The 14,502-nt window shown below is 37.6% G+C and overlaps 1 protein-coding gene across 2 annotated transcripts in view; it reads left to right on the forward strand.

Annotated features, from left to right (window-relative positions):
• Positions 1 to 14,027, forward strand: part of NUCKS1 (nuclear casein kinase and cyclin dependent kinase substrate 1) — a 32,301-nt gene extending 18,274 nt beyond the window's left edge. The window contains exons 3-7 of one of the 2 annotated variants that reach the window (XM_040262964.1): positions 890 to 995; positions 3,891 to 3,946; positions 6,328 to 6,480; positions 7,304 to 7,453; positions 8,379 to 14,027. In XM_040262964.1, coding sequence (XP_040118898.1) covers positions 890 to 995; positions 3,891 to 3,946; positions 6,328 to 6,480; positions 7,304 to 7,453; positions 8,379 to 8,578 — 665 coding nt within the window. In that variant the 3' untranslated portion in view covers positions 8,579 to 14,027. The remainder of the gene's footprint in view (positions 1 to 889; positions 996 to 3,890; positions 3,947 to 6,327; positions 6,481 to 7,303; positions 7,454 to 8,378) is intronic. The other variant, XM_040262965.1, reaches the window with a different exon arrangement.
• Positions 14,028 to 14,502: the final 475 nt, after the last annotated feature.

Genomic DNA, 14,502 nt, shown 5'->3' on the forward strand with positions numbered 1-14,502 from the left:
GGTTATAAGTATTGTTATTTCCATTTTACAGATAAGGAAACTGAGACAGAAATATTCAAGGTCCCTTAGCTAGCCCTCAAGTAACCTTTTTGTTTAAAAAGGCTTTGGTCTTTTTTTTCCTTTTAAAAATATAGTTGACATCTTTCTGTAGAATTTTGGATTCTGTGCCTCTCCCAGCTGCCGCTACTTAGCTTTCTTGTGTTATGAAAAGTTTATGCTTGTTAGTGGTTGTATGGTATTCCATAATTTATAATTATTCAACCATTTAATAATTGCTGAAGCTTCACACTGTTCTCTATCCTCATGATTATATATAATGGTCTAGTGAACAGGCTTGGAAATAGTCACTCTTTAAGGTTTTATGGCACTTTTTAAATTGAGGGTGTTTTCTTCAAGTGTCAGGGTGTGCTATATATAATACTTTAGCTTAAAAGTAATTTGCTTGATAACAGTAATTGTGTTAGGATTGTAGAATTGTGGGTTCTTTACATTCTAAAATGCTTATAATATAACCATGTTACTATAATAGTAAAAATAAATAAATACAAAGATGTGGAAACATTTAAAGGCTTTAACAAATTAAAAGGGTAAAATATAAAATAAGAGATATTTGACTGTGAGTATATTAAAGTATACACATGAGGACTAGAAAGCAATAGGCAAAAATAAAAATGACTGAGTCAAGGTGGAACTAGAGTGGAAAAGAATTTTTTTTTTGTAATGAAAGAAAATTATTTAGGAAATTCTGCCTTCTTAGCTTTTAAACAGCTTGAGAGAATTATCTCAGTAAATACTGTGGTATTTTTGATATGTAAAAATCATAATATAGTTCATTGAATTTGAAAATTTTTATCTTCATAAATGTATTTTATCTTCATAATCTGTTTAGATGAAGATTATGGAAGAGATTCAGGCCCTCCAGCTAAGAAAATTCGATCATCTCCCCGAGAAGCTAAAAATAAGAGGCGATCTGGAAAGAATTCACAGGAAGATAGGTGAGAGGCATTGCTAATCTGTTTCTGTTCACACTGCCACCACTCTAAGATAGAGGTAGTCTCTGATCTCTAAACTGGTGGACTCTTCAGTTACTTTGGGAAAGTGCTCTTGGTGGTGTTTTTGTGTATTTCATATTATCAAAGTATGCAGTGCTTTGATTCTAGAGGTTAGCCTCTTTACTGTCATGGAGGCTTGCTCAGACTCAACCTGGAGTCTCAAGTGAGCTCTGGGAATGATAGAATGATTTTGTTGCTACTGCAAACCTCTGAACAAAGGCAGAAAGATTGTTTAAGTATGTACTGATAATTTGTTGCCCAAAGATACTATTGGCATTTTCACTGTATTAAGAGCAAAGAATAAGTGATCTTTCCTATTCAGAAAATCACTGGCACAAATCACTGACAGAATTATAACTAAAGCTTATAGAATCTTAAGTTGCATTGCCTGCTGAGTATTATGTAATCAATCCTACTTTGTTTAAATAATTTAATCATTTTGAGCTGTTCCCTTTCCCTTCGTTTTATAAATGAGTTCAGATGAGTTACATTTTTAACTATAATTGCCTCACAAGACCAAGGTACAGTAGCTTTCATCTCTGCTCTTACAGGTATACATGTAAGCTCTCAAGTTCAGTGTAGTATAACTATACCAAGACCTTCTTGATGGTGGTGGTGATGATAGTTACCATTTATGATTATTATGTGCCAGTATCTATTATGTGCTAATTTATAATCATTATCATTTAATTCTCACAAAACCTTTATTAGGGTAAGTAACATTAACTCAGAGGACTCAGTGATTTATCTAAGGGCTGGCGAGTGAACCAACAGGTTTTGAAACCATGTCTACTGGACTCCAAAATCCATTTTTTTAGCCTTTAGACTATACCACTTCCAAACAATACTATTAAGTATGAGCATTTCAAAGAAATGAAATGATAATTCTCATTAGTTCTTCTAAGATATTTACTTTTGAGCACTAAAATCAGTATAACAAAGCCCTGAGTAGAAGTCTTTCATTCTGAATTCACAGAAAGCTAAATTTAATACATTCACCTAGCATTTTCTGTTTGCTTGAATCACTAACCTCTAATATTTTATTTCCTAGAGAATTTCAGAAATGTGGAAAATTTTTTAGGAAAAATAAGATAAAATTTTACTGTAGGAAGATAACTCTTCCATAGGTTCATTAATATATCTCTCTAATCCAGGTTTTTAAAATAATTTTTTTTGATGTGAACTATTTTTAAAGTCTTTATTGAATTTGTTACAGTATCGCTTCTGTTTCATGTTTGGGTTTTGTTTTTTTTTGTTTGTTTTTTTTTTTTGTGTTTTTTTTTTTTTTTTTTTTTTTTGTCACAAGGCTTGCGGGAACGTAGCTCCCTGGCTAGGGATCAGTTCCACACCCCATGCATTGGAATTCGAGGTCCTAACCATTGGGCCGTCAGGGAAGTCTGTACTCCAGTTTCATACAGCAGTCTGACTTAGAACTGTCTTTTATTGTATTTATTTTATTGTATTTTCCCTAGGAATGAGCATCTTCATTGCCTATTATCATGTCTCATCAATATAATTGATATCTAGACTACATTTTTCATTGTTGCAATCATTTGGTTTTATTAGTCTCTCCTATGTGTCCAAAAATGGTTGAAATACCGTTTTTGTTGCCATTTGTATTGTCTCATATGTTTATTCCCTCAGACCAGTATTATGTTGATTTTTCTGTTGGTGTCTACTTAAAAGTTTAGCTATTACTTCACTTTAAAGGGGCTCAAGGATTAATGGTCTCTATAAACTCAATAATAAGATAAATGGATTTCATTCTTCATCATTTAATAGACTTGTGAATTAAATGCTTATTTTGCATAAAATATTTAGATGGAATAGTCACAGTTTTCAAAATTACAGTATATTTAGATCAAATTGCCTAGTAAAGAAATGTGTTTGGTTTTTTCTTTGTTTAGGAATCTTGGGCTCAATAGTTTGTCATTTGAGTGTGATCTAGATTATGGGAATACCAAAAGATTTACAGGATCTGCTGTTAAAAAAAAGAAGGCTATGAAGACAGTTTTATGTATGGTTTTTTGGTGGTTGGTTGTCAGAATTTCTCATGGAATCAAAATTTTAGCACTGAAGAGTACCAAGTGAATTGCCTAAATTTATGACAAAGACAGAACACTAGACACCAGATTTCTAAGTTAAAATTTGTGAGGATATAAAATGTGCATCTTTGTGACATAAAAAATTATTTTATAAAATTTTCCATTTAACTTTGAAACTCTTTAACTTCTACCCTGCAATGATCTTTAGCTTGCTTTTATTTTCTCCATGATGTAAGGCAGGCCTATGTGTTGAGATTTCTGATGTGCAGCATGCTGGACTCCTAAATATTAGTATTAGGAGATAATTTATTTTCATTTCGCTTTAGATAAATTTCTGGGCACCTTGTAATAATTATAAAGGTATTTGCTGCATCTATATTTGGTGCTATCCACTAATTTGCCTTCTTTACCATCGTTGATACATAACATGGTTTATTTTCATTATATTCATACTCTGTCTCTGACAATGAAGTTTTTTTCTTATTAAATGTTCTTGTGAACCAGGGCTTAATGCATAGGTGAAAAGATTTAGCCTGTGTTGAGATACCTTCGTTTTTTCCTTTGGGTCTTCAAAGGAAGCAATATGTTCCAAAAGTGGATAAAATTGTTCTTAGTCACCAGTATCTCTATGTATTAGGGAAATAATGGAAGCAATTTCACTCCTCAGCATCTGAATTATTTTATGCATAACAGAGCTTTTCTTTAGCATTCTTCTCCAGTCAGATTTCTAGAGATTTATGTTCACTTGAATTTTGACCTAAGACTTTTAAACTTTTCCCTCTTCTTCTTATAGTGAGGACTCAGAAGAAAAAGATGTGAAGACTAAGAAGGATGATTCTCATTCAGCAGGTAGTAAACAATTTTTAATGTAGTAGCTATAATTCTATTTATATATTTATTTATTGGGCATTTTGATAAGTGGTTTCATAGTAATGCCAGGCTCTGTGGTAAATGCCACGTTACAAACTGAGTGTTTCCGTCTCCAAAGAGCTCCCGATGATTCTTAGTCCTGCTGGCTTATTACCATTTCCTGTGAAAGCTTTTTTTTTTTAGCATACTTATGTCCATACCATCCCAGGACTTCTGATTCAGTAAATCTAGGCGGGATGTTGGGGCTTTGTTTTTTACAAGTATTTACAGATTATTCTCATGCATAATTGAAATTGAAAACCACTTACATGGTTTTTAACAAATAAAAGATATCAAACTGTATAGAATATATATAATACTAAGTGAAATCAAGGTATAAAATACAGGAAGTGATGACTCTGGGTTGAAAAGCAAACAATGATTAGTTTTAGTCTGACTTTTTAGCTGGGAAGAGGTCCTTTGAAACAGTAGCCACAGAGAAAACTTTTTTGTAAGAGTTTTAACTTAAAAGAATCAATTGAAGAGACTCTGACTAGATTAAATGTTAAATCCTGATTATTTGTTGTTGGTATTTATTTTTTAAAGTTTAACTCGTTCAAGAATTGAGAGTTCTACCTTGCTCCCAAACATGTTAGTTTCAGTCTACATTACCATGGTATTTAGGTAATATGTAAAGCGTAGACAAAGTTCCACTGAATTCGCCCTGCTGAGCTATTTTTTTCTAATCCTTTAGTTAATTTGTTTATCTTGGGCTGTGCTGGGTCTTCGCTGCTGCGCAGGCTTTCCTGTCGTTGCGGTGAGCGGGCGCTACTCTGCCGTAGTGCACGGGCTTCCCTTGCAGCGGGGCGGGCTCCAGGGCACATGGGCCTCAGTAGTTTACAGGCCCCGGGCTCTGGAGCTCAGGCTCAAGAGTTGTGGTGCAGGGGCTCAGCTGCTCTCCAGCACGTGGGATCTTCGGGGATCAAGCCCGTGCCCCGCGCCCCCCCCCCCCCCCCCCCGTGTTGGCAGATGGATTCTTCTCCCCTGAGTCACCAGGCGAGCACTCCACTGAGCTGTTTTGCTTTCACTTGTTCAAGTCTGCTAAATGATTGTCTGAAAAGAAATTGTATTAACTTTTTGCCCTATCTAGTAATGTTGTGATAATGTAACATATACTTATTCATTTACCTTGTAAACCCTAATTTGAATCTCTTGTGTTTGTAAGCATTTGAGCACTTCAGGATGAATAACTCTGTACTAATGTTAAGCATACCTCCTACCAAGTGGGTTTAGTTTTGAGTCTGCCAAAATCAGCTCTGTTCTTGTGTCTGTTGTCTTCAGGTGAAGTTTTTGGTAGTGAAAGTGATGGCTTGAACACTGTCCATAACAAGGCTCATAAGACTCTTCCAAAAGAGTAACAGCTAAACCTTGACAGAATAAGGGAGCCTCAAAGTCCAGGAGCAGGGCTATAGGTGAAACTGATATAAATATAACTTGGTCTAGAGACAGTAGGCTGGCATCCTGCCCTTTAAGTCAGATTTATGCACGACCACAACTATGTGCTGAAAAGTTTTTAATTAATAAACTATAGTATATGAGAGTAATTTTTTATTATAAAATTGTATTAAGATCTGATTGATCTAAATGTGTGTTTTGAAGATTTCCCTCTGTCTCCTCTAAACTGAAATGCCCACACCTCATTCGTTGAAAAGGGTAGTAGTTTGGCATTATTTTGAGTTCTGTATGTTTTGTATTGTAGAATGAATATATTGGAAAACTGTCTTCCCCTGTTCTACTATTTAAAATATTTTTCTAACTTTAGTTTCTAAAAACTGTGTAGATAGGTTTGAATGTAATTGAGAATTTTAGGGTACAATAATAATGTAAGTTTAAAGCATGTTATAGGAAGCATCTGTTATACCTAAATTGAGCTTTATTATTACTTAAAACTACATGCCTAGGTTATTTTATATGTAATAGTGGGTGAAAGTGAAAGTCACTCAGTCATGTCTGACTGTTTGCAACTCTTTGTCTGACTCAGTCCATGGAATTCTCCAGTCAAGAATACTGGATGTGGGTAGCCTATCCCTTCTCCAGCAGATCTTCTCAACTCAGGGATCAAACTGGGGTCGCCTGCATTGCAGGGAGATTCTTTACCAACTGAGCTGTCAGGGAAACCCATAATAATGGGTACATAGCCTTATTCAAGTTCCTTCTTTGAATTTCACCCCTGCTTTTGCATATTTTGTAGACATTTTTAGGAATAGAATTTTCCCTTTCTGAATGTAATAAAGCTGCAGTTTATATCTTACATTGCCTTTTCCAGTCATCTGTCAAACCCATAACTCTTTGATTGTTGCATTATAACCTTGATATTGCAGAGGACAGTGAAGATGAAAAAGAAGATCATAAAAACGTGCGCCAGCAACGGCAGGCAGCCTCGAAAGCAGCCTCTAAACAGAGGGAGATGCTCATGGAAGATGTGGGCAGTGAGGAGGAGCAAGAAGAGGAGGATGAGGCGCCATTCCAGGAGAGTGCGTAGCGTGCCTTGTATCTTGGTCGTAGTTGTAGTTTGTGACCTCAGTTTTACTTCAGCAGTTTTTTGGATGCTCAGTGTTAAAATCAGCCCCTTAAATTAGACACTCAGTGTTATTAGAGATGATTGTTTGATATCTATTTATATTTTAAAAAACTCAGAGATTCTCATGATTATTATCTGATTAAGTACATCAAATAAGTACTCAAGTACTGATTAAGTACTCAAATAGTGATTAAGTACATCGTTCATTCTCATATACTGAATGAACCATTGTTAGAATAACAGTTACCTGGTGGGTACTGTGATTAAGATCTGTATTTTGTCCTAGTGGAGAAAGGTGTAGACATCTCTTTGCAAAAAAGGTGTTAACAGAATTTAGATGTTTCACGGGTTACTCAGATTAATTAATTATATGTATATTTGCTTTGTATGTATGTTTCTTACTTTGTTTATAGTTGGGCCAAACACACCAAATCAGTTCACTTTCATTTTCCTGGTCTTATCAGGACTATATGGAAAATGTAGAACTACCAAGAGTTGTTTGATGACCTCAGTTTTTATCCACATTAAGCCTAATCTCTTCCTGTTTTTCTGCCTCCTCTTCAAACAAGTCAGTCAAGGAACCCTCATGTGCATGTTAAACCATTTTACAGGTGGGGCCAATGACAGCTCCAACCGAATGGGTAGTACAGCTGCAAATAGAACCCAAGAGGGTCTGACTTCCAAATCCCATCCTCCATTCTTAGCGCTCTCTCCCTTTGTTCACTTGGAAGGATGTATACATTAAGTTGGACGTTGAAATTCTTCTTTCCTCTCAGAAGATTCCGGCAGTGATGAGGATTTCCTAGTAGAAGACGATGACGATAGTGACTATGGCAGTTCAAAAAAGAAAAACAAAAAGATGGTTAAGAAGTCGAAGCCTGAGAGAAAAGAAAAGAAAATGCCGAAGCCCAGGCTAAAGGCCACAGGTGAGCTCTGCAGAAGTCAGGTTAAGTCACCAATGAACGTTCTCTACAGAAATCCTTCAGTAGGGCTTGATGGTGACCACATAACAAAAATAAAAGGACCCTGTCTTCTGTGCCTGGAAGTGTCACTCACTTCTTATTAAGGGCTCCAGCCCCTCTAGAAGTCTGGCGGCTTGGCCCTGCTCTTCAGCTAACGCTGTACAGAAGGCAAGATTTGGGAAGAACCTATTCACACTGCACCAGCTTAGCTGTTACTGCCTTTTAAGTGTTCTGATTTGTACAGAGAATGAAATCACACTTGACAGCATAGGTTGATTTTCTTTGGGCCCTTGTGGTTTCTGTCAGATATTCTTCTGGGTGAAGCTAGTTTGTCATTAAATCAGAAAGCTGGATTTGCTTTTTTTTTTAAATTCTGGCAAATAGAACTTTTATTAAAATCATGTCTTACTGTTTGATAATGATGAAAGTATTAAAAGTTACTTGATGGGGACTTCCCTGACCCTCCACTGGTTAAGACTCTGAGCTTCCAGGGCAGTGTGCACGAGTTCAATCCCTAGTAAGGAATGAAGATTCCACATGCAGCATGGCCAAAAAATTAAAAAATAACAGGTATTTGACGGCTTTCTATTCCGGTTAAGTTGCATCCCCTCTTCTTCACTCAAGTTTTAAACATAAACAACTGATAGTTTTGCAAGCCACTAAGGATGTTCTGTAGTTTCAATAGCATCTTGTTTCTTTATTACAAACATTACTGTTAACATAGCAGTGTTGGCTAAAAGTGTTTGAAAACCAGTACCCACCTTCATTTTCAGTAAGTCAGGGTGCCGTCTTTATGATTGTTTTTCTTACCGATTGTTCTGTACCTGATTTTTGTTAAAAACATTAGATGTTTCTTCCCTTCCCCAAGTTGGTATTTTTCTTCTTTCAGTGACGCCAAGTCCTGTGAAAGGCAAGGGGAAAGTGGGTCGCCCCACAGCTTCAAAGGCATCAAAGGAAAAGACTCCTTCTCCCAAAGAAGAAGATGAGGAACCAGAAAGCCCTCTGGAAAAGAAAACGTCTTCAAGCCCTCCACCTGAGAAATCTGGGGATGAAGGGTCTGAAGATGAAGCCCAGTCTGGGGAAGATTAAAAGTGATGATGGTCTGGGGAGAGATTTTATTTAAAAAACAAAAAAAAAAAAGAGAAAAAAAGAAAAAAAAAGAGGGAAAAAAAAAAAGCTACTTAAGATAGAATATGGTTTTGGCTATGGCTTGACTCATGGGCTTTCAATGCTTTTTTTCCCTTTTGTTGAAAATAACATTTTCTTCTTTTCTTCTTTTTCTTCTTTTTTTTTTTAAGAAAAGCATTGTATGTTTAATTTACCTTTTTTGTCTATTGGTCTCTTCGTCATGACCCCCCCTTCCCCCTCCCCCCCTTTCCCAATGAAAGCCATGTTAAATTAATCACTGGATTGACTGCTTCATCTTTTTATTTTTAATGGAGGGTATGCCACAGTTGTAAAGCAATAAGATTTGAGGTTAACACTATGAAAATTTTGCTTTTTGCTAAATGGTAGCAAGTTGAACAGGAATCAAAAAATGCAGAAGGTTTTAGTTAAAAGTTATTGCTTCTTTCTCTACCTGAATTTTTTTTAAAAAATCAATTGTCATCTAATACAAGTTTATATTCTATATACAAAAATACGGATGTCTAAAAAATCATGATGTTAAACTTCCACTGATGGGGCAGGTAGGAGATAAAGATGAATTCTGAACTGCTACTAAAGGTATTCATGTTTTTTACTGTGGGGGCAGGGAACTGAGGTTACCTGACCCTGTTTGGGGATATAGGTTTGCTTGTTTTTAGTTTCATCACTTGTTATCTCTAGGAGACTCGGAGCCAGTGATCCTTTTATTCAGCTACAGTCTTTAAAGAACTTTTAAAAAAAGCAAGGGCCGCCAAAACTTAAATCTTTCCTAATTTCCTATCCAAAACTCAAATCTTTCTTGATTTCCTATTTCATTCTCTAATGGTTCATGTTTTTAAATATATATATATGTATCTATTCTGTTTCTTGAATAAAAAATTTTACCAAGGATCAAAAGAAGAAACCCTAGAATTAAAATGGGGAGATCTATATATCACAGTGGATTTCTTCTCAAACTGACAATGTTTGGGTTTTAAGCGAAATAAAGTGCCAGTTAATGTGAAACTCAATCACAAAGACTTGAGATTTTTGCTTTATGGAAACAGAGAATTGACATTCTTTCATGCTATAAATGTGCACTCAGAGTCCATGAACCATGCTCTGCTTTTACTGCGGGAGAGTGTTTTCCTGTCAGACCTGTTCTTCCCGTCTCTTGGTAGAAACAGTGTGGAGGGCATCTCTTGGCTTCCTGCTAGTGCACAGGGCTCTCCTGCACAGCCCACTCGCAGCGCCCACCAGCCCTGCTCCAGGACATGCTTTCTCCTGGTTCTGTTCTTCACTTCATATCCTGTACTTGATGGGAGTATGTGACATGCTGCTCCGACACTGTTCAGTTAGCGTTTGTCTTTATACCGGTGCGTGCCGCTTACAGCAGCAGTTTACGGGGCTCTGCAGAGCTGGAGAAACCATGCATCCAGGAGGCCTGTGTGCAGTGGGTAACAGACCAGTTACACACCTTATGAAGGTAGTCAGGAGACAGATCGGTGGATTTGCTTCTCCACATTCTGATACCATGAGCTAATGGGGGCAAGGTTTAGGGGGTCTTAGTGTGCTAATGGGCTTCCCAGGTGGCTAAGTGGGTAAAGAAACCGCCTCCAATGCAGGAAACGCCGGAGATAAAAGATCCCCTGGAGAAGGGCATGGCAACCCACTCCAGTATTCTTGCCTGGACAATCCCATGGACGGAGGAGCCTGGCGGGCTGCAGTCCATAGGATCACAAAGAGTCGGACACGACTGAAGCAACTTAGCACAGGACACAGTGTGCTGAAAAACTGAAAAATTAGTGAAATTTAACCTCTGCCTTTTTATCTAGGTTTGCTTCCTCAGTATATACTAATGCAGTTTCCTTTCTATCTGCTCTTATAGCATATTTTTCTCTCAAACAACCTGGCTTTCCTACAGATGTTCATAGAAAAAAGGTTATTTAAGGAGTATTTTTAAGACACTGTAAGGAATATCCTTACTCTGATTTTTTTCTTTCTTTTAAAGAAAGCACCAGTGGCAGAGTGTCATTTCACTGTTGCACTGTGGAGGTCAAAGAATGAATTTGGAGATTTTAATACTCAGCCAAACATGTAAAACTTGAACATAAGTAGCAATTGGACTATTATCTTTCATGATGGTTGGCTTTACAGTTGTGAACTTTGTAATGCGGTGTTAAAGATTATTCTGTTTGCTTTATTGGTTTGTTCAGGTATTTTAACAAGATTAGTGTTCACATGTTTTAAAAAACCTATCAGTGTTTCCACCATGCACTTCTGTTTTTAGGGGTTTATAACTAAGTCTTAACATTCCTAGTAACGTGTGCTTTCCTCGCGAAGACTAGGGGGAAGGGTCTTTTAACCTTTAGCCTTAGTATTTTGTGTAACAGTCTCTTTACTATAGTAATCTGCACTAACGTTTCTGTGATATATGCACGTCCTTTAGAGTGATCACACCCTCTAGGTTATTTGTGTGCATTTGGTTAGGCTTTTTGTTTGGGATCCCTTTTTTAAAGGTTAATTCATGAGATTAAAAAATGTATATTTCTAATAGACTGGAAAAAAGGATCTGTGTCCCCAAGAGAGACAGGCTCTGAATGACCTTTGTTTTCTCCAGTTTTGCTGATGATTTAAAACACTCTGGTCTTCCCCTCAAATCACGCATGCAAACAGGACAGCTGTGGCGTCTCAGCTGGGAACAGGTGCTCAGGAGTCAGGCTGACAGTGGTGTCGGGACAGGTTATGGGATGGGGCTGCTAGTGACTGCCCATTGGCACCGCCCCTGGCTAAATGCCCCCCTTCTCTAGAGCGCCTCTGAGGAGGCGGCGGCAGTGTTCGCTGTCTTGTTTTGCAGCTGCTCAGGAAGTGGGACATTCACTTTGAAAGTGCTTGTTGGTGTTATCTCGGTTCTCTGTTAGCCCTGTTAGGTTTACCTCTGGAACATGGATTTCGGCAGCTACGCTGACTGACACTACATTCTAGTTCTCCAGATTCTTTTCTCAGACTTCCCTCCCAAACGCACACACACACACACACACACACAGCTAGGTAGCCTGCACCTTTTATATCTGGTGTAGCCTGCTGCTGCTCTTCGCCTTTCCCACCTCAGACTAATCAATGGAGTGGGCTCGAAGGATATGTGTTAGTTTTCGTAAGGGTAGCTTTGTCCTGTGTTGTAAAACATTTCTGCCTCTCATATCTCTGCTCCCTATTGAGTCCAGGTAGGAAAATTAATGGGTGTTTTCCTCCTTTAGGGAAGTAGTGAGTGGAAATCTTTGCATCTGGAAGAATAGTAGTTGATTTTCCATTATGGAGCTTTTGGTAACCTTTTTTATTTTTTCTCATAATAACTGGTTTGTTCCAGGCTCAGCCCTCAGTTCAGTACTTATTCTTGGTACTGGTTCAAACAGCATTTTCTTACAGGTAACTAATCAAGAGTGGAATTCGAGGTTAACAGTCCATTGAAGTGTTTGACATTCTCACAGATATGATCAACTAAACTGAACCCGACACTTTTTTTGAGGCTAGTTTTTTGGGGTTTGTTTGCTGCAAACATTGAAGTGACAGTGAGTTTGAGAGTCCTTACTGGGGGAAGGGAATAGTGCCTGTTTTTCCTTTTCCTTTTCTGTAGAAGATGCTTTGAGGGTGTCAGAAAGGCGGGAGCAGAAATTAATCCCAGGAGCTACAGGGAACGCTTTATAAAAGGTCATGTGACCATCGTGGCTTTTATAAAGAAAGGGAGTTTTGATTTGAACACTTCTTTCTGTGCCTGCATCACCAGTAGCTGTGCCTAGAAGAAGCTGTCACCTTAGCAGTTTGGGAAGGCAGAAGCCTGGCCTCCGGTTTTTATGACATTCAGATAGAACAAGCAATATTCATTTTCTGTCAAAGGATAACTCTTGAGGTTAGAGAGTTGTCCTTTTCTCTGTGCATGGAGCTGGGTTTATTTGAAAAGGAGTTAGTTTATTTGAATTTTGGGACGTCAAACTACTTCAAGCCAAATTTCAATCCGCAACCCATTTTCCCTTTTTCTTGAGATAAGCTTGATACAAAATACGTTTTCTTGACTCCCAAATCCCTAGTTACACTTTTTTCTCAAAGCCTAATTCAAAATTCACAGTGGTGCTTTCTGTGTATTAACCACTATTGGAAAAAAAACCCTGTAAACCTGCCTGTTGCCATGCCATGGAGTGACTGGACTGGTGACATCTGTGTGGCATGCTTTGTGTGGCTGGTGGGACGCCACCATTGTGCATACACTTTGTACATCGGGGTGAAGGGAGGGTTTTCTAGATTATGGGGGGAGGGCAAAATTGGGATTTTTTTGTTGTTGTTGTTCCCTTTTTGATGGGATGTAGGGGTATAGTACTCAGTTTATGCCCTAAATAACTTGTATAAAAATCCCTGAAGTATTGTGTGGGTGTGTGTGTGAGTGTGTGTTTGTTATATGTCTGGCAATTAAAACTTTGTCTTCTGGAAATCAGCGAATTCTTTTTTTTTTTTTCTCCAGAAGTATTTGTTACAAGATTTGTAAATAAGAGCTCTACTTAGTTTGTTTACCAAGAACATGTTGCAGCAAACCCTTTACACCTAATTCCCACAAGGTTGAAGTAACGACTTTTAAGATTTGCCAGGTTAAGCAGCAGCCAGTTTCTCAGTCATTGTTGGCCTTGATTCATCTTTCAGACTTCATTTTGCCAGCTCTAAAATTCCCAGCCTTCCTTAATTGAGGTCCTTAACCTTTTATGTTCTAGAAGCAGGAAGGGTGAAGGAGAAAAACCTGCTTAAATGTATTGAATTGTCCACGGGCTGAGACCCGGGCATCCCTCAAGACTGTAGTGTTGCTGGGTATACGTGATCAGACACCAGAGGGCTGGGCGTTCTTGCAGCACCTTAACAGTGCTGATACCTGCAACATGGTACTAAGAAAGTTAAAAGTTTGAATGTAACCACTTTATTTAAAAGTTTTTTTCTTTTAATTTAAATGAAATGGGGGTTGAAGTGAACATGATTTTGTTGACCATGTCCGTGAATTCTAGATGCAACATGCATTGGTAGACTTGTGCGATGGTCTTTTGTGATACTTAATTTTTACATATCCCAGTCTCTGTATGTATCTGCATAAACAAAGATAAAACAAACTCCTGCTTTCTTTTATTGAAGGGTTTCCAGGACTGCGTGTCTGTTCCTGAGCTCTGTTTTAAGTCTGTGTATCCTTTGCTTGTATTTTGTATTAAAAAATAAGAAAAAAGAACACTTTATTGTTGAGCATGTTGGCATTGTCCCTTTTATTTTTTTTCTCTTTTTGGGACATATGAAGCAAGTTATTCTTTTTCTGTATCTTTTTTTCTTTTGTAAACTTTTTTTGTTTTGTTTAAAAATGGCTTTATAAAAGGGCTTTTGTAACCCAGATGCGTGCTCTGTGTACTTCTTGTAATACTCAAGCAAAGACACTGATATACTATACAACTGGGCTCCTTGGCCTGGCACCTCCCAGTCTAATTTGACTTTAGGGGGAAATTGCTAGATGAATGAATTATTTTAGCGGTGACCATCACTGTTGTTGGTAACAGGAAACATATGTTTTGTCTTAACTAGGACTAGAGTTAGGAATCAAGAAACAGACTCATTAACTTTTGATTAATCAAGGGAGCATGAAGCTGGGTGATGGAGGAATCCTAGTTCGTGTCTTTTCTCACGTTCATGTCCAGGTTATGAAGTCTTACGAGGGCAAAATCCTTTCAACAATCTTATGTAATGAAGAATAATGTTTATATGTGTAAAATAGACATTTGCATTCAATTTCAAATACCTGTAAAAATTACACTCTCTTGCAGTTTACAGTTAACTATTATGACCTCTGATGGAGAATATGGTACAAGATA

Source organism: Oryx dammah, unplaced genomic scaffold (genome assembly GCF_014754425.2).
Source record: "Oryx dammah isolate SB20612 unplaced genomic scaffold, SCBI_Odam_1.1 HiC_scaffold_21, whole genome shotgun sequence".
Taxonomy (NCBI): domain Eukaryota; kingdom Metazoa; phylum Chordata; class Mammalia; order Artiodactyla; family Bovidae; genus Oryx; species Oryx dammah.